Source organism: Sciurus carolinensis, chromosome 11 (genome assembly GCF_902686445.1).
Source record: "Sciurus carolinensis chromosome 11, mSciCar1.2, whole genome shotgun sequence".
Classification (NCBI taxonomy): domain Eukaryota; kingdom Metazoa; phylum Chordata; class Mammalia; order Rodentia; family Sciuridae; genus Sciurus; species Sciurus carolinensis.
This window is the reverse complement of record NC_062223.1, coordinates 58968094-58996052: the sequence shown is the minus strand read 5'-3', so window position 1 is coordinate 58996052 and position 27959 is coordinate 58968094. Positions and strand designations below refer to the sequence as shown.

The window sequence follows — 27959 nt, the reverse complement described above, 5'->3', positions numbered from 1 at the left end:
AGATTACAAGGTATCTGAAAACTCCAAATTAGTTATTGTCACAGCAGGTGCAAGGCAGAATGAGGGAGAAAGTCGCCTTGACCTGGTCCAGCGTAATGTGGCTATCATGAAATCAATCATTCCTTGCATAGTCCGTTATAGTCCTGACTGTAAAATGCTTATTGTTTCAAACCCAGGTGAGTATCTTCTCATTTCTTTTACTGATAACGATGATTGTTCATACCATTCTTTCTTTCTTTAAACTTCATTGAGGTAACATTTATGTATAAAAAACTGCACTCATGCAATGAAAGTATACAGCACAATGAGGGTGGTTTTGTTTTGTTTTGTTTTTAGGTACTGGGGATAGAACCCAGGGTTTGGCATATGCTAAGCAAGCACTCTATCACTGAGTTACATCCCCAGCCAGTGCAGGGAATTTTGACAAATATAATCAGTTATGCACCACTGTAATCAAGATTCAGAACATTTCTGTTACCTCTGAAAATTCTGTTGTTCTCCTTTGCATTTCATCTCTCATTCCATGTCTGTCTTCATTTCCTGGAATTTTATATAAAATGAATCATAGTGACTTAAATCTTTTCTCCTTTCACGCAGCAGAACTATTTTGGGACTCATTCGTGTTATCACGTACATCAGTGATTTGTTTCCTCTTTATTGCTGAAAAATATTCTTTTGTTTATACATTTTAAATATTCTTTTTAGCTGTTGATAGATATTTAGGCTATTTCCAGTTTGGAGCTACTATTAATAAAACTAATATGAACATTTGTATGCAAGTATGTACATGGTCATATGCCTTCATTTCTTTTGGGTAAATATCTGGGACAATCATGGGTGGATTATGTGGTTGGTGTTAAGTTTAACTATTAGAAGCCATCAAAGATAAGTGGATGATGATATATAACAAGGAGGGGGTGACTTGGCAGGGGCAAGGGAAGAATGGAGGAACTTTGGATTATGTATAGGGAAATGGGAGTTAGGGGGTGGTGGAAGGAAAGATAGTGGACTGAGACAGACATTATTACCCTATGTACATGTATGATTACATGAATGGTGTAAATCTACATTGTGTTCATCCATAGAAATGAAAAGTTGTACCCCATTTGTGTACAAGGAATCAAAATACAGTCTGTAAAATATAAAAAAAAGAAACCATCAAAGAGTCTTTCAAAATGGTTGTACCTTTTTATATTCCAACCAGTACAGTAAGAGAGTTCTAATTGCTTTACATCCTTGCCAATTTTGGGTATTGTCTGTCTTTTTAATTTTAGTCTCACCATCTTCATTTTGAAGGATAAGTTCTGCCAGATAATGTATATGTTGGTGCTCTTGCTAGTATCCCAGAAATCTCTTAGTGCTGTTCATTTTTCTTCATTTTTTAAAAATTGAAGTGAAATCCACAAAACATGCAATTAATTAAAGTGTATACAATTCAAAGGCATATAGTATGTGCACAGTGTTGTGCAACTTGGATTCTTTGTTCTTTTTTCTTTCTGTTCCTCAGACTGTAACATTTCAATTTACCCATCTTTGAGTCACTGATTTCTCTTCTGATTTCTCAATATGCTGTTGACCTGTTCATGTGAATTTTCATTTGTTCCCTTTCATTTTCATAATTTCTATTTATTGATATTCTCTATTTGGCGAGAAAATGTTCTCATATTTCCTTTAGATTTTTTCCTTTCAATCTTTAAACATGCTTTCCTTTAATCCTTTAAGCACATTTTAAAGTATTTGCCTAGTAAATCTTTGTTTGGATTTCTTCTGGGACAGTTTCTATAGATTACTCTTTTCCCCTGTTTCTTTGTGTGCCTCACAATTTTTTGTTGAAAACTGGACATTTTGAAAATTATATGAAAACTCCATAAATCAAATTCTCCCCTTTTCAAGGTTTGTTGTCATTGCTACTTCTTGTAGTGGTTTTTTTGTTTCATGACTTTAATGAACTAATTCTATAAAGATGATATTTTTTGTTGTGCATGGCCACAACAGCTTTCGTTCCATTTGCTTAGTGTTCATTTAATGATTGGACAATTTCCCTTAAATGTGTGGAACCAAAACTTATTTCCTAGTATTTGCTGGAGGGCTATGTGTGTGCCTGGGTCATATCTTCAATATCCAGCTAGGTATTTTACAACTGTGCCTACTTGCACAGAACCTAGATGTCAGAGCAAAGCTTGGAAACTTCTCATATTTTTCTTGAGCTTGCACACCTGTACATAGCCCTGGATATGTCTGTGGCATTATTGTAGGTAACAGGTCGATAACTTAGATGGGGATGTGGTAATGGAGAAATCTAGGAGCTTAATTAAGGAGGAAGAATTAGATGTACAGATTTTTTTTGTAATACTGGGGATGAATCCAGGTATATGCTACCACTATATTTCCCCAGCCCCCACCCTTTTTTTTTTTTTTTTTTGAGACAAGTTCTCTCTAAATTGATGAGGCTAGCCTCAAATTTGTGATCTTCCTACCTAAGTCTTTCAAGTCTCTGGGGTTATAGGTGTGTGCCATTGTGCCTAGATCTATTGATTTATATATATATATATATATATATTTGTTTTTGTTTTTGTTTTGTTTTTGTGGTGCTAGGATCAAACCCAGGGCCTTGTGCTTGCAAGACAAGCACTCTACCAACTGAGCTATCTCTCCAGCCCCAGATAGACATATTTGGTATCTCAAAAGATAATTTTTTTTCATTTTAAAATTCTAGTAGTGGGCTAGGAATATAACTCAGTTGGTAGAGTGCTTGCCTAGCATGCACAAGGTCCTGGGTTCAATCCCCAGTACCAGCAAAAAAAAAAATCTAGTAGTAAACAATTTATCATTTTAAAAACTATGTGATTATCTGTCTTCCTTTGTTGATTTTCTTCACTTTGAACTCTAATGACTGTATTTGACTCCAAGATAATGCATCTGTCTATTCAGAAAAGCAAATTGTACGAAGAAATTACTATGACTCTTTCTCTAACGTGAATTGTTCTTCCTAGTGGATATTTTGACATATGTGGTCTGGAAGATAAGTGGCTTACCTGCAAGTCGTGTAATTGGAAGTGGTTGCAATCTAGACTCTGCCCGTTTTCGTTACCTTATTGGAGAAAAATTGGGTGTCCATCCCACAAGCTGTCATGGTTGGATTATTGGAGAACATGGTGATTCTAGTGGTGGGTATAGCCTGTTGTTATTCTATAACTACCTTTCTTATCTCTAATAATGCTTATTTTCTTCAAAACCTATTTTTTCTGATGTTAATACAGCTGCATAAATTTTATTTTATTGCTATTTCCCTGGTGTATCTTTTTCTATTCCTTTATTTTAAAAAATTTTAATTGAAACAATTATACATATTTAGAGGGTGCAATGAGATGAATTGATACATATATTCGTTATGTAATGATCAAATCATTAGCATTATATATCATCTATAAATTTATAATTTCTTTATGATGATAGCATTCCAAAACCTCTTTTTTGGCTATTGGAATCGACAGTTCATTATTGTTAACTATAATTGCCCCACTATGCAATAGAACACTAGTACTTAATTCTATCATAACTTTATATCCATTAATCCTCTTTTCCTCCTCTCCTCTTCAGTCTCTGGTAACAACTGTTCTATACTTCACTTCCATGCTGTTAACATTTTTATATTCCATATTTAATTGCGATCATACTGCCTTTGTCTTCCTGTGTTAGCTTATTTTGCTTAATGTGATATCCTCTAGTTCCATCCATGTTTTTTGTAAATGACAGAACTTCATCTTTTTTATGGGTAAATAATATTCTAGTGTGTGTGTCCATGTGTGTCTCTCATTTTTTAAAATATCTATTCATCATTTGTTGGATATTTCCAAATCTTGGCTACTGTGAACAGTACTGCAGTAAACATAAGTATGCAGATATTTCTTGAGCATGCTGGTGATTCATTTCTATAGGCCCAATAGTGGGATTGCTGGATTGTATGCCAATTATAATTTTAAGTTTTTGAGGCACCTCCAGGTAGTTTTTCATCATAGATGTACTAATTTATATTTGATTACCTCAATTTCATTCTTTTTTAAAAATATTTTTTAGTTGTAAATGGACACAATATCTTTATAATATATATATTACATATGTATTATATATATTACATATATTAGTTGTAAATAGGACACAATACCTTTATTAATTATTTTTATGTGGTGCTGAAGATCGCAACCACTGCCTCACACATGTGAGGCAAGCACTCCACCACTGAGCCACAACCCCAGCCCCTCAATTTCCTTCTTTATATATGTATTTTCCTTAACATTTTATAGCTATGGTTATCATTGTCCATTTTGACTTTTAATCTTCCTAGTAGAGATTTGAAAGTTTATGTATTACCATTACAGTAATGACATATTCTGAATTTGATCATGAATTCACCTCTACAAGTGAGTTTTATATTTTCATGATAGTAATTATCCTTTTGCTTCTAGTAGAAGCAAGTCCTTCAGCATTTCTTGTAAGGCTAGTCTAGAGTTCCCTCAGCTATTGCTTATCTGGGAAAGACTTTCTGTCTTCTTTATTTCCAAAGAAGAGCTTTGGTAGATAATAGTATTCTTGGCTTACAATTTTCCTCTTTTAGCCCATTCTCTATTGACGTTTCTTTTGGGATTAGTTACTGAGAGTTATTGTGATTCTTTGGCAGTGTCATGTTTCCTTGTATTTTTTTTTTGTTTGTTTGTTTTTGTGCTTGCTGTGTCCCTGCATTGGTACCTGTACATCCTGGTGGAGTGGTCATCTTTTTAGATTTTATGGAATGACTTTTCTAGGGAAATATTTTTACCTGTCCTAATGCGTCAGTTGGTTAGGGTATGTTGTGTTTGGTTCTGGGTAGGCACAGCAGTATAGTTTCTGAACAGTTTCTTCAGCTCTAATCAATATCACTGATGCCTGTGATTGTCTTGGTGTCCACGGCTGCCGGAGGCTGTGCAGCTACTCTTCTAGGTTGAGTATGGCCTCCCCACTAGGGATTGGGGTGGGGCACTACACCATGTGTGTACACAAGGGCTGTTCAAGAATGACCTCTGTTTTGGGGACTGGGTTGGAGTCTGACTGGTCTCTACCAGGTGGCCTGTGGCTTAGTCTGTACTGGGAATGAGATCACTCCAGGATTGTGGGTGTGAGGGGCCGTCTGGGCTCTAATACAGGAAACGTGGCTGTTCTGCTGGACCTAGGTTCTCTACAACTGGGATCAGGGTGCTATACCTACCAGTGTGAGCATAGTACAGTGGCATTGGAGCCTTGAGGATGGGGTGATATGGTGAACTGTGGCTCCCAGTGCAAGATGTCCTGTAGCAATGGCTCTAGTCTTAAAATGACACCATATAGCAGTAGCCTTGGTCCCAGAGGTGAGGGTAGGGGCTGGAGGTGGCAGTGTGTGCTTCTTTGTAAGAACAGTGTAACTGTGTCTGCCATAGGCAGATCTTTCCACTGGGTTCAGGGATTGTGAGATTGCAGGATTCTCCAGCAGCAGAGATTATAGGTGTCCTTGGGTGCCTCTTGCTTGCCTTTTCCCCTCCAGAGGAAGTTTCTCTTGGTTCTGAGCTATCCATGACTAGGGAGACAGAACTTTAGAAGTGGGAGATCCCGTTTTTATGTCACCATCCTGAGTCTGTGTGCCCCACTACTCTTTGCTGTACTCCAGTGCTCCCCACAGACCCTCAGAATATAGTTGTTTATTCATTGTTTTGTTCTTTGAGTGCAGGCAGGGTGGGGGCAAGCATTATATTCTTCTAGTCAGCCATCTTTCTCCTGTTCCTTTTCTTTTCATATTTTGTTTTGTTGTTTTACTGCTCACAAAATAGTCCATGAAACATATAGCTATTTTTAAAATCAATCTGAATATTTGTCTTCCCTGGAGGATTTTAATTTATTGTGAGTTTTCAACAACTTTATTAAGATATAATTCACATATTATAAAAGTTACTCATTTAAAATGTATAATTCACTGATTATTAGTATATTTACAGTTATATAACCATCACTACAATATAATTGCAGAATATTTTCATTATTAGGAAAAGAAGCCCTTATTCTTACTCTTACTTCAGCCCCAGGCTAAAGCACCAATCTGTTTTCTGACTCTAGATTTGTTTGTTCTGGATTTTTCATTATAATTGAAATAATATGTGACTTTATTACTTAAGGCATCACCAACCTCTTTTCTGAATTTAAACTTTTAATCTCTGCAACATAGTTAGAACATTATACTTCTTATAGTAGTCTCTAATTGTGTCATATGTATAAAACTCTTTTTTTCATATTGACAGCAAATCCATTAAAAATAGGGATCATTTGTTCATTCATTTATTTAGTCAAAACATTTAATGTACCTAGTCCCAACCACCTGGGAGGCTGAGCAGAAAGATCACTTGAGCCTACAAGTTTGATGCCAGCTTAGACAATATAGTGAGACCCTATCTCAAAAAAAAAAAAAAATTAATGTGCCCTTCTCTTTTCTTTCTACTCCAAGAGTTATAGTAAATACTTTTTATTCAACTTGGACAGATATTTCTTAGTCCAGTTCCTTAATTTAATATTCCATGATTTCAGTTTTAGAAAAACAATATTTTTATAAAAACATTTTTGACTGGCATTGATTTCAGTATATTTAGTATTTATTTGGAGTGATTTTCAAATTTAAAATAAATTTTAAAAATGTATAATTAGGGTATTTACTTTTATTTATAACAATACAAAAACCTTAGAAAACTTTAGGTTTGATTACCATTTTTCTTTATATATGTAGTTATTAATTTTTTATGTGGTTACATCCTATTTTTGTATCCTCTAAATTAGTTGTAATTATTTTATTTAAATAATCAATGTTTGGTTCAATTTATGTACATTTGCTGATTTTATTGCTTATCTTTATGTCCTGCATTTAACTACTCTGGTTTCCATTTTAATTCCTGAACTATATCCTGTCCTGTCAATTTTGTTTATATTAAGGTGTTTTAGTTTTACCTCATTCCAGAATGATGGTGTAAGTAGATATGAGATGCTAGATTGACGGTTATTTCCCCTTTGTTCTTTGTTACTGTTGAAAAGCATGGTGTTAATTTGTTATTCTTTTTTTTTAATTTCTTATAATATTGTATCTTTCTTATTGGTCCTTTTCTTTGTGGAATCTGCATTTTGTATATTTCTTAAAAATGCCTCCTCTCTCACATAGTTATAAATCAATTCTACATTTTTCCTAATACTTTATACTGTTATTTCTTTTAATTCCCTCTTTTGTCCATTTGAAATGTATTTTTTAATATATGGTATAAGATAGTAATTGAACTTAAAAAACACTGAACTAAAACAACTCATGCAATTTTGGCAAGAAGAGTTTATTCTGAAATACATTTTTTTAGTGCCCTTGTGGAGTGGGGTGAATGTTGCTGGTGTTCCGCTGAAGTCTCTGCACCCTGACTTAGGAACTGACTCAGACAAGGAACAGTGGAAAACAATTCATAAACAAGTTGTTGAAAGGTAACAGTACTCCTTCATTTTTTTTCTCTTAATAATCAACATTAAAAAATTTCACAGACAAAAAGTCTATACACTATAGACTTTTTGTTTTTTATTAGGTAAGTAACTCTAGGCTTCTGAAAAATTCCTAAATTCAGACACATTATACATATTGTTACTTTGGGGCATTTTTTTCTTAAAAAGTACTTATCACTCATGTATAACTAATTAGAACAAATAAAAATTTTTTAAAAATACTTACCATTTCATGGGAGTTTATATTTGAGGGGTAATAAAACGTCATAGTGATTAAGGATATAGACTTTGGAGTCAGATTACTCAAGTTTGAATCTCACTTCACCATTTGTTAGTGGTGTGATATTAGGAAATTACTTAAAATGTCAAAAGTTCAGTTTACTCATTTTAAAAATGGGGATAATTATAGGACCTACCTTAGAGAGCTACTAGGAAGAGTAAATTGGTATATGCAAGATGCTAGCACAGTGTCGGGAACTTATTATATGTTCATCATATGACTTAATAAAAAGAAACATGAAATTAATACAGATGATCAGAAATCGACAAGTGTTCTCATGAATGAAGTGTCTGGTTCTGTGCCTTAATGGCACATGTGATTCTCTGTTATGCTTTAGCCAAGTTACATATTAGTAGAAGTTATAGAACTTAAAATTCACTCTGGAATATTCACAATTTGGAATATTAAGTCTATAAAACCCGCAAGTCTTCTATGTATACTTAGGATAACAACCCTACAAAAATGAGTAAGAATTGAGGCAGAGACTAAAAAGTCAATATGACAAAAAGCAATTATAAGTGAGTTTTTATGCTCTAAATGCCTTTTACTATAAAAGTTACAATTTTTATATTTTCTGATTTAAAACTTAATGTTGCTACCTAAATGTACAGAGTTTCAATTTGAGAAGATGAAAGCAGAGAAGATGGTGATAATGATTGCACAACAATGTAAATATATTTAACCACTGAGCTGCATGTTTAGTGGTTAAAATGGAGAATTTAGGGCTGGGATGTAGCTCAGTGGTAGAGTGCATGTTTACCATGCAGGAGGTCCTGGGCTCAATTCCAATCACTTAAAAAAACAAAAACAAACAAACAAAAAAAACAGTAAATTTAACCACAGTTAAAAAAAAATACATGGTCACCATAGTGGTCTGAAGTTCAAACTCATAGGACATAATAGGATTTACCTATATTAAATTTATGTAGTATATTGAAAGGATTCCAGAGAGAAAACAGTAGAGAGTATAACTTTTTTTTTTTTTTTTTTTTTTTTTTTGGTGCTGGGAATTGAACCCAGGGCCTTGTGCATGCTAGGCAAGCACTCTACCAACTGAGCCATATCCCCAACCCCATATCACATTTTCTTTAGAAGATATTACAAATGCTTAGGTGTAGCTTCCAGGCTTTATGACTGCATGGGCACACTTAATTGCAAGAGATTCATAGTATTCAGTGAAGATAGCCTAGTTCTATTATGGTTAATATTCCACATTTATCTTAACTAATTTTTATACCCAGAAAACTATGTTACGAAAGTAAACTCAAGATCATCTTCTCAGTTACTCCTAGCTTGGAAAGGCTTTTTTGGTTCATCTCAGCTATTAACCATTTATGCACAGCTACTGTCATGAGCTTGGGTTAGTATATATTCCTCAAATTCCTTTGACAAACCTATGCAATTTTTATACATAGAAAAAAGACAAGTTAGTACACTACCAGCCATCAGATCTATAAGATCCAATAGGTAACCAGAATCCCTCACAAGTGTTTGATAATGCTTAACCAGTTGAACTTGTTCTGCCTCTTTGTGTCACTTGAACCTTATTATTATTTATTTACTATTTTTGGTACTGGGGATTGAACCCAGGGGCACTTTACTACTGAACTGCTTCCCCAACCCTTTTTATTTATTTTATTTATTTTATTTATTTTGAGACAGGGTCTCACTAAGTTGCCCAGACTGAACTTGACTTGTGATTCTCCTGCCTCACCCTAGCTAGGATTATATGTACTACTATGTCTGGCTTCTGGCCAAAATTTTTCCTTAGTTGATCACTTTAATCAGAACTTTTTGATCAATTTCCCAAATATCTTTTCACTTTGGTAGTCATTACCAGTATGTTTAATTTTTTAAAATTTCCTTAAGGGAACTACAAACTCTGGTAAACCACATAGCTTTGAATGAGAGATTAATGTCTAGCAAACAGAACATTAATTGTTGTTTCCTATCATTCTCAACAACAAGGTCCCTTTACTGTATATTTTCAGTCATAAGGGCCATTGGAGACCATTTCCCAGTAAATTCAGGAATCTATGTGATCTGAAGTCATAACCTGACTCCAACCACTAAGGAACATGTTTTAACCAATACTGGTTGCTAAGTGTCATGAAACAGCCATTTACTTTCCATAGGGATGTCATAGTGTTGGACTTTTTATCTTCCCAATCCCTAATAATTATAGTACAAGAAATGTTAGTTCCTTTTTAGTTGAAACACTATTTCAGTTCTTTTTCTCTTGGTACTGGGGAGTGAATCCAGGGGCACTTAACCACTGAGAATCACCCCCAGCCTTTTTTTGCATTTTATTTAGAGACAGGGTCTCACTAAGTTATTTAGGGCCTCGCTGAAGTTCTTTAGGGCTGGCTTTGAACTTTCGAGGATCCTCCTGCCCCAGCCTCCTGAGCCACTGGGATTACAGGTATGGGCCATCATGCATGGCTGTGACACTGTTTCTATAAGGTAACAATGATTAAGTTCACATTTCTCACTGAAGTCCCATGTGATGTGAATATCAGCTAGTGCAACACTTTACAGATCGTAACTCTTTCTAATTAATCTTCTTAATTTTGCCATGTCCAAAATTGAATTATTTGCTTGACCAATTAGCAAGGAATCTATACTTACAATGAACCTTCAGAATCAGGTGCAGTGGCTCTCTCCTGTAATTCCAGGACTCAGGAGGCTGAGGCAGGAGAACCTCGAGTTCAAAGATAGCCTCAGCAATTTAATGAGGCCCTAAGCAACTTAGCAAGATCCTGTCTCTTAAAAAAAAATCTAAAAAAGGGCTGAGGATGTGGCTCAGAGGTTATGTGCCCCTAGGTTCAATTCCCAGCACAAAAAAAAAAAAAAAAAAAAAAAAATCCTCAGTATAGTATTTGTCTAAAATCTACTCAACTTTTAAAAAAAATTACATTATTAGCATCTGATTTGCCAGTCCTAACCCATAACTGCAGGGGAGAGATATCATGACTTAATAGACTATTCTTTCAATCCTAATAGAGCATTCAGTTTACAATATGGATTGATCTTGGTCTTAAATACCAGACTTGATACTACTTGTTTGTCGCTGCCCGTGGCAACAGTCGCGCGGATATTGTTACCACCTGCAGCAACAATTGCACGGGTATTTATCGGAGGTGGACTGGAAACTAACTACTTCTACCATCTTACTTTAGTGGGCTGCTTTCTTGCTTGTTTGTTCCCTAGCTTATAGAGGAAGTTGTAGAAAAGAGAGAGAGAGGAAGAAAAAGGCTTTGCTTAAGAGAGAAAGATTCTTTGAGACACTACACTTTCAGAGATCTGTATCTTCTTAGAGTCCTGCTGCTTCTTCTTAAAGGTGCATCCTACATCCTTTGTCCTAAAGGTGTGTGCTAGAAGTGTGTGCTAAAGGCGTGTCTATGGTGCATCCCACATACTGCGATCTGTGATCTGCCATCTGCCATTTGCCTTCTGCGATCTATCAGAGGTGCTGCTTATACGATCTTATCTGGTTATCCGTGGTGCTTCTTATAGGTGTGTCTTATATACCTAAGGCAGCCAATCAGTTTAGGATTAAGTAGCACGGTTGGAGCATACGCCATGGTACAAATCAAGAAAGAATGAGGAATATCTGTTGACCACTAGCACAAAGGGAGACATCAACTAATCAGGCAAAAGTACATCACGCCGTGTTAACACTAACTATGTGCCACCTCTTGGCTCATCGCCAGTCGCCATCTTAGGGTTACCCAAACATGTCTTCTTCACTTGTTCTTCTATTTTCTTTATCCTTGCTCTTATACCAGTACTTTTTAAAATATACAAATTTAAGTTTTTCATGTTTTTTTCTTTTATTTTGATTAAAATGTATAAACTGTATTAATACATATTAATGAGGTTCAGTGTGATATTTCAGTACATGCATATGACATGCACTGATCAAATTCAGCCTCCCTTTACCTATCCTCCCTCTCCCAACCTATAGTAATCACTATTCTACATTCAGATTGACTTTTTTTTTCTGTCTTTCATCTGTGAAAGAAAACATGGTGCTTGTCTTTCTGTGTCTGCCTTGTTTCACTTAACATCATGTCTCCGTTCTACACAATTTGCTGCAAATGACAGCATTACAATCTTCTTATGGCTGAATAATTTTCTTCATATTCTTTATCAATCATCCATTGATGGGCACTTAGGTAGATTCCATCTTAGCTATTGTGAATAATTTCACAATAAACATGGTGTGCAGATATCTCTCTTGTATGCTGATTCAGTTTCCTTTGGATATATACCCAGAAGTGGGATATATAAATCATGTGGTAGATCTATTTTTAGTTTTTTGAGTTGCCTTAATGATGTCCTCCATAATTTACATTCCTACCAACAGTGTATGAGAATTCCTTTTTCTGTATATCCTGCCAGCATTTGTTATTTATTGATTGATAATAGCCCATTCTGACTAGGGTGAAATGATATCTAATTGTTTTGATTTGCAGTTCGGTGATGGATAGTAATACTGAGCATTTTTCCCCTTATATTTCTACTTCTCCTCTTCTTTTTTTTTTTTTTTTTTTTTTCCTCTCAGCACTGGGGATCAAACCCAGGGGCATTTTGCCACTGAGCTACATCCCCAGTCCTTTATGTTTTTAATTTTGAGATAGGGCCTCACTAAGTTGATGAGGCTGGCCTTGAACTTGTAATTCTCCTGCCTCAGCCTCCCAAGTCTCTAGGATTACAGATGTATGTCACCACACCTGGCTCGTATTTCTTCCTTTGATAAAATGTCTATTCAGATCATTTTCCCATTTTTAATTGATTACTTGTTTTTGTTGTTGTTGTTTAACTTTTTGAGTACCACATATATTCTAAATATTCTTTCTTCCTTAGATGGGTATTTTCTCCCATTCTGTATTTGTCTCCTCACTTTGTTGATTTTTTTCTTTTGCTAAACATAAGCTTTTTTGATATAATCCCATTTGTCTATTTTTATTTGTTTCCTGTTCTTTGGGGGTCATATCTAAAAAGCCATTGCCTACACCATGTCTTAAAGTGTTTCCTCTATGTTTTCTTCTAGTAGTTTCATAGCTTCAGGTTTTAAATTCAGGTCTTTTGATCCTTTTGAGTTGTTTTATGCAGGAAAAAGAGACAGGAGTCATGTTTCAATCTTCTGTATTTTTATCAACAGTTTTATTTTCATCAGAATAATTAATAGTAACTAAAGAATTACATTTTTAGCCATTTTCTTTATCAATTTTCTTCTCTTTTTCAACCCATCTTAGTTATCCTGAGAGATAGCTGTCATCCAGCTCTCACTGGTAAGAGTTGTCCCTAGTTATCTAGTGTATTACTTTTCCATTTTAAGTCACAGACAGCATGCCTTTAGCTAACAAATTACTAGGCAGAACTTCTTTCCTTTTCCTTTACAGAGTATTATTCATGTTGAATTGAGGGTCTAAAAGTACTTTTGACAAAAATCAGCGTGGCCACTAATAGTGGCCCTGGTTTGGATTGATAGTAAAATTACAAGGCAACACAATGGCACATCCAGCTTCAACTTCCTTGTGCTGCGTTGGTCTGTACGTACCACCAGCTTTATGCAACCAAGTGTATTATGTGCAGTCCTGGAGCTTTAAAATTGCCTGAATGGTTATAAGACCTTCTGAGATAAATGATGATGCTATACATTGTGTTTCCTATATCATTCTTAAAGCTAACTAAAATCAGTGTTAAGTTTAAACCTCTTTGTTCTGTATTTTGTCAGTCCAAATCTGGGACCACTGTTGGTGGCAATGCAAAAATATAATACATGTTTATTGTAAAAAATTCAGAAGGCTCACCTGTAAACTTTTATTTGAAAATAATCATTATTAATAATTTGGTGCATTGATGCCATTCTAAAGTTCTGATAAAAATTTGTTTTTCATAAGCTAGAGATAAGATAGTACATAATGTTTAAAAAGACTGTTATTGTGAAAATATAATATGAACATTTCCCATGATCTGTTTAGTCTTGACTTAATATATAGTCTTAAGAAAAAAGATGTATAATTGACTTACAACTATATAAACTTCATTGGCATACCAGTACCAATTTTAACTGGTCAGAAACTTTCAAGGTGATCAGATTCTTTGTTTGGATATTTAAGCAACAATATGAAAATATTAAAAACATGTGGCACATATGTCCTAGTATTCTGCCTTTATGATAAAGAAGGGTAAGTGAATCTAAAGTGATAATGAATTTATGAGAATATTTGTAAATATTCTAGTAGAATAGTAATTCATAATTTCTAGAAACCTCTAAGAAAGTTTTAATAGAGTGGCCATGTATTGCTTTAGAGTAGATGCTGAAAGGATATTATGTGTTCGCTGAATTGATTTGCTTCCTTTCTACGACTGCAGTGCCTATGAGGTCCTTAAGCTAAAGGGGTATACCTCTTGGGCTATTGGATTGTCTGTGACAGATCTGGCAGGATCATTTTGAAGAATCTTAGGAGAGTGCATCCAGTTTCCACTATGGTTAAGGTAGGCTTAAGTTAAAAATTCATTTATCATTATTCCTTAAATATTTATTGAATCCCATTATATTCCAGACATTGTACAGGATGTTGAGGATATAATGATGAATGAAAAAGACAGAGGACCCTGACCTCATTAAATATAATGTACTTAATAAATAATTTAAAAAGTAAACATATAATAACAAATTGTGATAAGTGTCATATTGAAAGCTACTAAATGCTAAGCATATACAAAGGAGTTTTAACTACTCTGGTGAAGGGGCATGGTTGGTATTAGGAAAGACTTCCTAAGGAAATAAAATGTGACCTGATCATAATAATGAGCTAGAATTAATTTGGAAGACAAGACCTACTATTCCAAGCAGGAGGAAAACTTATACAGAAGATCTGAGGTAGATGTAAGTGAGGGGAACTTGGGGTCTGAAAAGAAGTTCAGTTACTGAAGTGTGGGGAGCAATGGAAAAGTGCATGGTGAAACTGGAGAAGTCAGCAGGGTCAGGCCATCAAAAGCTCACATAAAGGGTTTGGGTCTTCACCTTAAGAGCAATGTAGTGCAAGGGCCTGAAATTTTGTTTAAAAAATATTGGTGTTGCTGTGATGGAGAGAATAGATTTTTTTTTAAATAATTTTTTTAGATGTTGATGGACCTTTATTTTCTTTATTTGTTTATATGTGGTACACTGGGTTTGATTCTCAGCACAACATGTGACTTTTTCTGTGGTAAAACAAAAATAGCTCTCAGCAGCTGTGGCTTTAAAGCCCATAATCTAGACTGCTCTTTTTGCCTATATTCATTTCCAGATAATTGGACTTTCTGGAATTATACACCCATTCCTGTGGTACCTGTCAATCAGGAGGAAGGCAGTTCCCAAAAGGAAAAGTGACTTTCTGTCAACAAAAAAAAAAAGAGGAAGAGGTGTTAGACAGATGAAGATGATAGATATCCCTTACACATGGTGACTGAAGCTATGAATTTTATTTTTCTTTGAGACAGGGGTCTTGCTATGTTGCACTACTGGTCTTGAACTTGTAATCCTCCTGTCTTAGGCTCCTAAGTAGCTGAGATGGGTGCACCATCACACCCTGCTTAATGCTGTACATTTTAATGATATATAAAGTAAGAAGAAATAGATTGAGTCTTGAGAAATTCAAGTATTAAAAGTTGAGTTTGTACTGTTAGTCTACAGCGGTATCTAAGAAATGGTAAACAGAAAATTAAACCAAGAGAACATGGAATCAAGGTAACCAAGGGAAAATAAGATACTTTAAGATGATACTTCTGTTGTCGATTGATATTATGAAGTTATATAAAAAGAAGATTAAAAATTCTGGCAAGCTAAAGTAACAGAGGTCATTGAAAGTCTTTGCAGGAGCTGTTTCATGAAGTACTTTTTGAGATGAAGGCCTGACTGAAGGACACCAGGGTGTATTCAGCCTTGGCATTATTGCCATTTGGGCTAGATAATTTTTTCATTTTGGGAATCTGTTCTGTGAAGTGTGAGATGTTAGCAGCATCCCATTTATTTATGTTCCCCTTCATTTTACTTTCTTTTTCACAAGCCATCAGGGCAGGAAACTTCTCCCCCATTCTGATGCCAGTAGCATACCTCCTTCCCTAGTTGTGAAAACAAGTGTCTCCAGGGATGCAGGGATAGCTTAGCATGTGTGATGTCCTGAGTTCCATCCCTAGCACTAAAACAAAAAACAAACAAATAAACAACTCTAGATATTGCTAAATGTCCCTTGATAGGCAAAAATCACTACTGGTTGAGAGCCATGGGAGCTATTTTGAGGTGTTTGGCAGTAAAGATAAAGAGAGAGAGAGCAGTAATGAGAAGTTTGTTTGTTCGTTTTGGCACTGGGGACTGAACCCAGTGGTGCTCTACCCCTGTGCTACATCCCCAGTTCATCTGTCTGTTCTATCTATCTATCTATCTATCTATCTATCTATCTATCTATCTATCATCTATCTATTTATTTATTGGTACCAGGGATTGAATCCAGGGGTTCTTAACCACTGAGCCACATCCCCAGCCCTTTTTTATATTTTATTTAGAGAAAGAGTCTTGTTGAGTCGCTTAGGGTCTCACTAAGTGCTGAGACTGCCTTTGACTTGTGATCTTCCTGCCTCAGCCTCCCGAGCCACTGGGATAACAGATGTGCACCACCACTGTGCCTGGCCTATTTTTAAATTTTGAGACAGGGTTTTGCTTAGCTGCTGAGGGTCTCACAAGATTGCTGAGGGTGACCTTAAACTTGCCATCTTCCTGCCTTAGCCTTCTGAATCACTGGGATTTCAGATGGCGTTGTTTTGTTTTTCAGGATAAGGTGCTCATGCTAAAGATCAGGTGAAGACCAAGGGAGAGGTCAAAGATAGAAGTAGTAAGCAGAGGAGTCTGGGGGGACCCAGAGCATTGGTGGGGGTTTTAGCCCTAGAAGGGAAGAGGGAAGCTAGCTGTTGTAATAGGAGGTAGCAAGGAGAGGATGGGTCTGATGCATGTACATCTGTAAATTTGTCATTGGAAGCATTCAGTAACTTCTACCTCTTTGGAGAAAGGAGACAAAAATTCCTGATTAGGAAAGATACAAGGAAGTCAGAGATTTGAGAATATCTGAAATAGTCTTTGGGGATAATAGGAAATACAATTCAATGTTTAAAAAGTCATGGGCAATACATGATTATAGTTCCAGCTACTTGGGAGGCTGAGGTGGGTGGATTCACTTGAGCTTATGGGTTGGAGACCAGCCTATGTAATATAGCAAGATCCCAACTCAAAAATAAACAAATAAATACCTGTTTTTTAAAAATCATAGAATTATTACCAGGGTAGATTTTTTTATATATGTATTTTATTTTGAGACAGGGTCTCACTAAATTGCTTAGAGCCTCACTAAATTGCTGAGGTTGGCTTTGAACTCATGATCCTTGTGTCTCAGTCTCCTGAGCTGCTGCAGTTACTGGTGTGCACCACTGCACCTGGCTAAGGCATATATTTGTTTGAGGTTGGTAAGCATTAATTTGTACTATTAAATTTGTAGTGTAAATTAAAGATCAACTGGTATAGTTATTTCCAGCATAAATGAAGAAATGATAGCTAAATTCATCCAGGTTTGAGTTTTACTTATGAAGTGTGAAAGGAATGGGAGAGACAGAGACACAGACCTAGCGGGAGAGGAAGAGGGGGAGGCAGAGATGTGTGCAACTTTGACTGACACACATATTATATATGTGTTTGACCTTTTTTCTGAAGGGTCACAGACAAATTCCGGACCTTGGTCCTTGAATGTGATCTGTACACACATGAATACATTATGAAAAGCAGAGGGCTTTGACCCTGATGGCACCCAGACTCTGGGAGCTCATGTGAAAGCTTTAAAAGTCACAGGAGTAAACAGAATGACCAAGGGATTGAAAGGCAAGTGTGACCATGGCTGGAACCTGGCTGAATGGAATGTGGGCTGGCAGTCTGGCAGGACAGTGGCCTTCCACAGCTAGCATAGACCAGAGTAGGGGGAATGTGAAAGGGCCTCCTGGCCAGGGCTTTCCCATCATCTTCCATAAACACAGCCCCAGCTCCAAGACAGGAGAGGTGATGGTAGTGGGGGAGAGAGATGTGAGGGGGTCTATTGGGTCTTATCTTCCAGGAGTGCGGTGGGCAGGTAGTATGGAGGTGACCGAGCTAGTTTGCATACCAGGTACATATGTGGGTTGCCTAGGTTGTAATAGCATTCCCAGCTGCCTCTGTAGCCTTGGCTTTGGTGCAGGAGTAGAAGGAACATTGCAGCAACTGACCAGAGGTGCCATGGACCCAGCAGTGGTATGGCACTGCATCTATTTCATGGTCCTGTCCGTCATGGGAGGTTCTAAGTGGACACAGGACAAAAAATGGTGATTAAGGGTGTAGAAGAGCAGGAGTATTTTCATTGTAGTTGTTGAGGGGAGACAGGTTCTGCTGGTCCTGTAAGATTACCTACAGGTTCCATCAGGGGCTTTGCCTCTGGAGGCTTGAGATGCCACCTGTAGCATCTGTTGTCCAAACTTACTGGTGCCATTTCCTGAAAAGGTACAAAGCAGAGCCTTCCCAGTCACCTTCTGCTTCAGTTTTTTCATTCATCTCCCCCCAACTCTGGTCTGTGCCTATCTGTGGAAGGTCCCTGTCCTGCCAGACTGTTAGTCCATATCCTATGTACCAACACAGGCTGCTCAATTTTAGTTATTCATTAAATAAAATGGCCTCATGAAGGACAGCACAGCAGCCTTCCCCTTGGACATAAAGATGACCTGGTATGGGATAAAGAAAATTATAACTTTCTTTTAAAGGTTTCTGGCACATCCTTCATGTCATTGAAGTTCCAGGATGAACTTGGATTTGTTGACAGTCCCTGCTGCTCTCAGTAATTCTTGCTGAGTGTCATAATCTCTTATACAGTTGTTTTCCCATATTAGGTTACTAAATATTAATCTAACCTTGTCTTTCAGGGCTTATATGGAATAAAGGAAGAAATCTTTCTCAGTATCCCTTGTATCTTGGGACGGAATGGCATCTCGGATATTGTGAAGGTTAACTTGAATTCTCAGGAGGAGGTCCTTCTCAAGAAGAGTGCAAATACACTTTGGGATATTCAAAAGGATCTGGTATTTTAAAGACTTTTAATGTTCCATTGTGTCATAAAACAGAAGATAGAAGACTGTATATTTTACATTTGGAGAGTGTTTTTATCTGATCTGTAAAGAAATAAAAAAATATTGGAGATCTTTCACATAATTCAAGTCTCAAGGTTAGAAAGAAGAAATGGTGAAGAGATTTTTTTCCTCTTTATGACTCCCTTATGGCTCTATTCTAATGAGACCCAGTCTTTACAGGTATAAGTTATGCTTCTGAAGTATGTCATATATGTAGGAGTTGCCTTCAAGTTTAGTAGAAGATGTGTAACAACTCTTTATAATACAGAGCTTAAGATTCTTTTCACAAACAGGAAGTATTTTTTCTAGTACTGAAATTTTATCCTGTGCTTTCTTCTATTATGGTACCAGCACATTCACTTAATAGTCCTTCATTAACTCATGAATCTATTTATGATGATCTTTGTTATGTATTTTTAAGACCATATATATCAGAAGGAAAATAGAACTATAATTTTATGATGTGAAAAATTTAAGCAAGATGATACATTCAACTCTGCAAAATATTATACCAATTTATATAAATTCAAATAGTTGATTTTGTGTCTCTATTGAAATACCACATGGGTAGCTTAGACTATCTTCTGGGTCATTTGTTCAGCAAACTTCTACTGTGTTTTCTGTATTGTGGGTATGAGGTTATGATCTCTGCCCTCAAGTAGCCACAGTACTTAGGGTATCTCAACTAACTGATTATTGACTAATGGTAGGTAATAGTTAATCTGTAGGTTCTTTGATGTCCAAGGTAGGAGTGCATGTGCTTTTCCTGATTTATATATGCATATACACACATACATACCCAAATATGTATGTGAAACATTGCCTCGATTCCTAAAAGAATTTAAGGCAGCTGTAGGAAATATACAGTGAAATAAGAATGAAGAAATCAAGACCAGTTTTGTTAGTTTTTCATTGCAATGACCAAAATACCTGATACAAACAACTTAAGTTGTTCAGGAGGAAAGATTTATTTTGGATTATGGTTTCAAAGATTTTTGTCCACAATCAGCTAGTTCCATTGCTCTGAGCCTGAGGTGAGGCAGAACATCATGATGGAAGGGCATGACAGAAAAGAGCTGCTCACTTATGGCAACCAGAAAGCAGAAAGAAAGAGGGGTGGGGCCAGGAACAAGATAGAATCTCCAAGTACACCCCCTTAGTGACCTGCTTCCTCCAACCATGACCCATCTACTTATAGTTTCCACCACCTCCCCTGCAGTATATTCAACCATCAGTGGATTAATCTCTTTCCCAAAAGCCCCACCTCTGAACATGGCTGTATCTGGGACCAAAACTTCAACACATAAGACTTTGTGGGCATCAGATTCTAACCACAACACCAAGGTAACTGAAAAATTTGAGATTAGGACAGGAGCAGTAGAAAAAATTAGAAGGCAAATATATAGACCCTGAGGACTTAGGTGATTCTGAAGAGTATACCCATTTGATCAGGGATTCATGGTTCTTCCTCATAGTCTGTGATTCTTGCTATCTTTATTCTAAGTCATCTACTGTTGGATATGATTAAGTTCTCATTATTTTGTCCTTTTTCCTTTTTTCAGTTCTTTCTTTGAATGCATAAAGTATGGTTATAATTTAGTTTCAATAGGGGGTAAGGAGGACTGTTTTGTGGATTTTGCCTTTTTAAAAAGTTCCTGTTATGGCCTGAGGTGGTAGCTCAGTGGAAGAGTGCTTGCCTAGCATGTGGGAGGCACCGGGTTCGATCTCAGCACCACATAAACAATTAAAACATATTTTTTAAAAAAATTCCTGATGTATGCCAATTAAAACATAATTTTAGGAAATTTTTATAGAAATTGAAATGCTGAAAAAAAACCTATAGTCTACAGGGAATATTCTAGGAAGTAAAACTTCTCTACATCATGTATTCTCACCCAAGGGAATGATATTTGGTTTGTGGGGAGGAAGATGAATAAAATCTTCAATAATACAAGGGTTTGACTATCTTTGACAGAATCTTTTCTTAAATTACTATCAGTTTTCTGTTTGTTCTAATTAGTTATACATGACAGTTACGCATTTTGACATATCATACATAAATGGAGTATAACTTCTCATTCTTCCGGTTGTACATGATGTAGAGTTACACAGGTTGTGCAATCATATATGGACATAGAGTTGTAATATCTGATTCATTCTACTATCATTACTACACCCTCCCCCTCCTTCACTTCCCTCTGTCTAATCCAAAGGACCTCTATTCTCCCCCTCCCTTATTATGAATTAGCATCTACATATCAGAGAAAACATTCCTTATGATTGACTTATTTCACTTAGCACGATAGTTTTCAGTTCCATCCATTTACTGGCAAATGCAAAAATCTCATTCTTCTTCAAGGCTGAGTAATATTCCATTATATATATATATATATATATATATATACACACACCACAATTATTTATCCATTCATCTGTTGAAGGGCAGCTAGTTTGGTTCCAGAGTTCTATTATGAACTGAGCTGCTATAAATATTGATGTGGCTGCATCACTGTAGTATGCTGATTTTAATTCTTTTGGATATAATCCTAGGAGTGGGATAACTGGGTCACATAGTGGTTCGTTCCATTCCAAGTTTTTTGAGGAATCTCCTCCACACTGCTTTCCATAGTGATTGCACCAATTTGCAGTTCAACCAGCAGTGTATGAGCATACCTTTTCCTCCACATCCTCGCCAACATTTATTGTTGCTTGTATTCTTGATAATTGCCATTCTGACTGAAGTGAGATAGAATCTCAATGTAATTTTGATTTGCATTTTTCTAATTGCCAGAGATGTTGAACATTTTTTCACATATTTGTTGATTGAGTGTATTTCTTCTGTGAAGTCTCTTTTCAGTTCCTTTGCCCATTTATTGATTGGGGTTTGTTTTTTTTTTTTGGTGTTAAGTTTTTTGAGTTCTTTTTTTTTTTTATACATATGTCACACTTTAAATATCAATATACCAATAGGTTAAAACCAAAAGAAGGGGAAAATGAGCATGAGAAATCAGAAGTGGAGTTATTAATATAAAATAAATTTCAAGAAAAAATATTTTCAGAGATAAAGGGGAACATTTCATAACCATAATAACAGGGTAACTTCTTCAAGAAAGTATAACAATCCTAAATATGTATGTACGTAATAACAAAATTTCAAAATACATGAAGTAAAAATTAATAAAAGTAGAAAGACAAATCCACAATCATATTTGGAGATTTCAAGCCCCCTCACTTTGCTGGAAGGAGTAATGATATAGAAGGCTTAATGACATTACCAGTCACCTTGATCAACTTGTTATTTATAGAGAACTATACACAAAAATGACAAGGATAGACAATATTCTGTCATAAAATAAGCTTTGAGAATTTTTAAAAATGTGAAATCATGCAGCCTGTTTCCTGATTTATTACATTAAAAATCAATCACCTTAAGATATATAGAACCCCACCTCCACATCTCAACTACTTCAAAATTAAATAGCACACTTACAAATATCTCACAGATCAAAGAAGAAATCACAAGAAAAGTAAATAAAAGGTACTTTGAACTAAGTGATAATAAAAGCTTAAAATATCAGCATCTGTAGTACAAAATAATAATCAGATGAATGCTTATAACTAAAAGTATTTGTATCAGAAAGAAGTTAGATTAGCAAATTATTTTCAAATAACTAATAGGAAGGAAAAAATATGATTAGGAGCAGAAATATGAGAAGTAGAAAAATAATAAAGCTAAAGTTTATAAAAATCTAATCAAGAAAAAAGCAAGAAAAAATTAATGGATAGGGAGCTATCAAAACAACCCTACAGATGATAAAAATGTATTAAGGTACTATTACAATTGTATGATTACAATATATAGCTTACATAACTTGGTATATTTAGAGGATTTATGTGTTTATGTGATCCATGTGAGTGATTTGTTTATGTGAGTTTATTGTTTATGTGATCCATGTGAGTGATTTGTTTTTTTCCCATCATTTCACCTTCAGTCCATGGATGTCTTTGCCTATGAGGTGAGTCTCTTGGAGACAGCACATTGTTGAGTATTGTTTTTTATTCCACTCTGACAGTCTATGTCTTTTGATTGATGAATTTAGGCCTTGAAGGTTATTATTGAGATATGATTTGTGTTCCTGTTCATTTTGGTTTATTTCTAGTTTTTAATTTGAATTAGTTTCTCCTTTGATTGACTATTCCTTTAGCGTAGTTCCTCCCTTCACTGGTTTTCACTTTTTTTTTTTCATTTCATCTTCATGGAATATTTTGTTGAGAATATTCTTAAGTGCAGGCTTTCTGGTTTTGAATTCTTTTACTTTTTATCATGGAAGGTTTTTATTTCATGTTCAAATCTGAAGCTTAATTGCTGAATATAGGATTTTTGGTTGGCATTCATTTTCTTTCAGAGCTTGGTATATGTTATTCCAGGACCTCTTAGCTTAGAGGGTCTGGGTTGAGAAATCAGCTGAGATCCAAATTAGTTTCCCTCTATATGTAATATGTTTTTCTCTTGCAGCCTTTAAAATTTTATCCTTATTCTGTATGCTAGACATTTTCATCAAAATGTGCCTTGATGTGGGTCTGTTGTAATTTTGCACATTTTGGGCCTGTAAGCATCTCTTATTTGATTTTCCATTACAGTCTTTAGCTTCGGAAAACTTTCTGATATTATTTCATTGAAAAGATTGTGCATTCCCTTGGTTTGTATCTCCATGCCTTCATCTATCCCAATAAATCTTAAATTTGTTTTTTTTTTTTCATGTCATTCCATAATTTTTGGAAGTTCTGTTCATTGTTTCTTAACATCTTCTCTCCGTGGTCGACTATATTTTCAAGATTATATATTTTGTCTTCATTGCCTGAGATTCTGTCTTCCAAGTGGTCTAGTCTGTTGGTGATGCTTTCTTTTGAATTTTTAATTTGGTTTACTCTCTGCCTCTTTATTGCTACCTGCATTTGCTGTCTTATATCATCCTTTACTTTGAAGAGCCGTTTAACTGTATACATTCTAAACTCCTTCTGTGACATTTCTTCCACTGTGGTATCAATGGATTCTGTTATTGGAGTATCTTGTTTTTTTCATGTTGTTTGTGTGTCTACCCATCTAACAGTATGAATCTGAGGCAGCAGAGTGTCTACACTGTAGATTTATAGTATCCCTGAAGGTTTCCAGTACCTCTCTTGTTGAGAAGTTGCCTGTCTGCTTTCTTGGTTTCACACCATGAAGCAGCCAGGAATGGGACTTCCTCTATTCCACCATCTTGAATTCTCTCCACACATTGGTCAAGTTTTTTTGAGTTCTTAAAATATATCCTGAAGAATAATGCTCTATCTGAGGAAATGTGGTAAAGATTTTCTCCCATTCTGTAGACTCTCTATTCACGTTATTGTTTCCTTTGCTATGAAGAAACTTTTTAGTTTGATTCCATCCCATTTATTGATTACTGATTTTAATTCTTGTGCTTTAGGAGTCTTGTTAAAGAAGTCTCAGACAGAATCTTATTCCTCAATATTTAATTTCATCATGAGACAGAAGAATGAGGGAAAATATCAAAAAAAGTTTTTAAAGAACTAATAATGAGGAGCTGGGAACCAACCTCGCCCCCCACCCGTTTCTCTTCTCAGCGAGAACGGTTTGGGGGCGGGTGGGAAAGCGCGTCCTCGGAGCGCTCTCGTGCTCCCTTCTTCGCAGCACGCGCACTCCCTCGCTCCTTGGCTGCCCAGGACAGCGATGGCTGCGGGCGCCGACGCGGAGCTGACAGGGCCGGTGGCAACGCAGGTGTCAGGTCCGCTCGGCCCGGCTGGCCCGCAGGCCCGCCCCTCTTGCAGGCCGCCGCCCCCAGCCCGCCGAGCTGCGGCGCCGGGAGGGCGGGGCCGGGCGCGCGCCGGTTCTCTGTTCGCGGGCGGGGGGCGCGCGGCGCCTCGGTCTGGGGGAGCGCGGGGCGGCCTCCGCCGGCGTCGCGCGCGCTGTGTGTGTGAGCCGGGGTCGCGCGCGCGCGAGCGACAAGCGAGTGAGGGAACGAGGAGCGGCCGGGTGTGAGCGTGTGGGAGTGTGTGTGTGGGAGTAGGGGGTGAGGGAGAGGCTGACCGACCGCGAGGCCGTGAGAAAGTGGGCGAGTGTGCGAGGACGCCCGGCCTGGCTGCGGGAGCCGCGGTCGGCGGAGGAGAAAGGAGGCGGCTCCCGGCATCCCTCCCCCTCCCCCTCCTCTCCTCGCACGACTTCCAGCCCGACCCGCGGCCCGCGCTGCCTCAGAGGCCCCAGCCCGGCTCCGCCGGCCGTGAGCGAAGGAGGATCCGCCCAAGCCAGATCGTCGCATCAGGGAAGACTATCCCCAGAAAGAGATATTACGTGCTTTGAAGTCAAAATGTGGTGAAGAGGAATTGGACTTCAGGGCTGTGGTGATGGATGAGGTGGTGCTGACAATTGAGCAAGGAAACCTAGCCTTTGGAGTTCTTTGGAGTTCTTTCATGAGACTTCATCTCAGCTAAGCACAGAATACATTAAGGACCAGAAATTCACTTCAGGGGACAAACAGGATGAGGTCTACGGATCAATGGAGAACTAATCTCTGCCTACCCCCAGGTGGTGGTGGTGAGAGTTCCAACCCCTTGGGTGCAAAGTGATAGCGACATCACTGTTTTGCGCCATCTAGAGAAGATGGGATGCCGATTGATGAACCGACCCCAAGCCATCCTGAACTGTGTTAATAAGTTCTGGACATTTCAGGAATTAGCTGGTCATGGTGTTCCTCTGCCAGATACTTTCTCTTATGGTGGCCATGAAAATTTTGCTAAAATGATTGATGAAGCAGAAGTACTGGAGTTCCCAATGGTAGTGAAGAATACACGGGGTCATAGAGGTAAAGCTGTTTTCTTAGCTCGAGATAAGCATCATTTGGCTGATCTAAGCCATCTTATTCGTCATGAAGCTCCATACCTGTTCCAGAAGTATGTTAAAGAGTCTCATGGACGGGATGTGCGAGTCATTGTTGTAGGAGGTCGTGTTGTTGGCACCATGTTACGTTGTTCAACAGATGGGAGAATGCAAAGCAACTGTTCACTAGCCTTTTCAGGAGCCAAAAAAACAAATACAAACAAACAAAAAAATACCCAGAGAAAAAACTTTCCTTCTTCCCCCTTCCTGATGATGAGTGAGAAGTATTGAGAACTTTCGGGGTCAGTGCCCTTCTAAACTCCCCTTCCCCCAATAATGCAGCTGTATAATGAATGCTAAATGCAGCGGTTTGGATTCAGGCACAGCCCCAGCCTGCTTGCAGCAGAGAAATAAACTGGTAGGTGGCAGCAGAGGAAGGAATTCTTCAGAGTGATGACTACTGACAAAATCTGCGTAGGAGGAGAGATAGAGTATGACATACCAAGTGAAGTAAGGGGGGCAAAAAAGGAAACAAGACTTAAGATTACTGGATTTTGACTCTAAATGGTTCTCTTGAAGTCACCAGTGATCCTTTGATTATTTCATTAGCAGAATGGATGAAGATAGATTTTCACTCTTTTTTCAAGTGAAGAGTAGAAATACACAGAAGAAAAGCAGTAGCTCTAACCTATTTGATTCCATGTGTTTTCTAAAATAAAAACACCATGAACTGAAAAAAAAAAAAAAAAAGAACTAATAATGAAAAAAGCCTGAGAAACACTGCTTTAAATTTTAAAAAGAAGTTTTTAGATGTGTATTATGTATTGTGATTCACAAATTTAAAAAGTTAATTAGGTAAGACATGGGTAGAAACCTAATAATTAGAACAAATAAAAAATTAAAAAAAAAGTAGAAACCTTGGTTTATTACAGATTAAGGGACTAGGATGACATTTTGGATTCTCCATTTAACTACTTCACAAATAATGAATTACATTTTTCCTTCCACATGTAGAAACAGTTATCAGCATTGCATTGATAAGGATTTCGTATCTTCTTTAAGCCTGAAGTGGTGAAAAATACCCCCGAGGTTCCTTTTATACTGCTAGTGAAAAATTCCCTAAGGAAAGTTAAAACCTGTACTGGATACATCTGGACAAAGTTTGTTTAAAAGTTAAATTGGGGAGCTCCAGGGAACGAGTTCTGGGCAGGGAGGCTTCTGTAGCTGACACCCTCCTGTTCATTGTGCTTGCCGCACCTTGAGCCCTTGGACCTTGAGCCTTCAAAACCTTCCTGAAGCTCAGCACGCCCTTTGCAGGGGCTAGGCAGCTGAAGCCCAGACGCAGGTGTGGGGCTTCAGAGCCGCCTCTCAGGCTGGCGCCTGTGTGCCAGGTGTGCTGGATAACCCACGTGGTCCTGTGAGGTCTGCTAGAGCTTGAGGCAGTCCTGCTCAGCTGCAGTGACAGTGATGACGGGCCTCAAAAGGTCGACTCGTTTAGGTTCCTTGCCTCTCTGTGAACTTGCCAGCTGTTTCCTCGCATTCTCTCCACTAATTGACCAAACTGCTTTGAGCTTGACTGCGAGAGTCCTGCAGACCAGCCAGAGACTAGGAGTTTTTTTCTCTTTTGGTCTGAAGTTTCCCCCCGGCAATATATGCATCTGTCTGGGGCAGCTGACCATTCACCTCTGGGAATGTGGAGGGAAGTACCACGTACCTGGTTGTGCAGGCTGGAGCCTTGGTCCTAGAGCTGAGAGATAGGGGTGGCAGGAGAGAGGGAGGAAGGAAGGAAGGAAGGGACGAGGGAAAAGGGTGGTGGGGGTAAGGTAGGGGCGTCCCATATGCTCATGTGTGATGGAGCAGTCCTTTTCCTTCTCTCACCAACTGCACTCACTGTCCTCCTCCTCTTGGTTTAGCCTTGTGGATCCTAAGCTGCTTACCAGAACTAGTTTCTTTGCTAAGGTCTGAGTATGTCCTTCCACAGTGTGGAGCCCAGGAGTTCCCTATGCACTCCCTCTCAGTACAGACCAATTCCAAATTTGGAATTGACTGTGTAGTTTTTGTTCACTGTTAGGTTTCCAAAATGGTGACCAT

The 27959-nt window shown here is 37.4% G+C and overlaps 1 protein-coding gene, 1 non-coding gene and 1 pseudogene across 2 annotated transcripts in view; all 3 read left to right on the top strand.

The window, feature by feature from the left end:
• The window catches only part of LOC124960020 (L-lactate dehydrogenase C chain-like), a 34026-nt gene extending 13096 nt beyond the window's left edge, over positions 1-20930 (top strand). Inside the window, 6 exon segments of the mRNA XM_047518542.1 lie at positions 3-176; positions 2994-3167; positions 7395-7512; positions 14192-14259; positions 14262-14314; positions 18791-20930. Of these exon segments, the coding sequence (XP_047374498.1) occupies positions 3-176; positions 2994-3167; positions 7395-7512; positions 14192-14259; positions 14262-14314; positions 18791-18955 (752 nt within the window). The 3' untranslated portion in view covers positions 18956-20930.
• Trnaa-agc (transfer RNA alanine (anticodon AGC)) lies at positions 2723-2798 on the top strand. The gene has a single exon. It is a non-coding gene; the product is annotated as a tRNA-Ala (tRNA).
• A 3641-nt stretch (positions 20931-24571) lies between the features above and the next one.
• LOC124959486 (beta-citrylglutamate synthase B-like) lies at positions 24572-26598 on the top strand (annotated as a pseudogene).
• The last annotated feature ends 1361 nt before the right edge of the window (positions 26599-27959 follow it).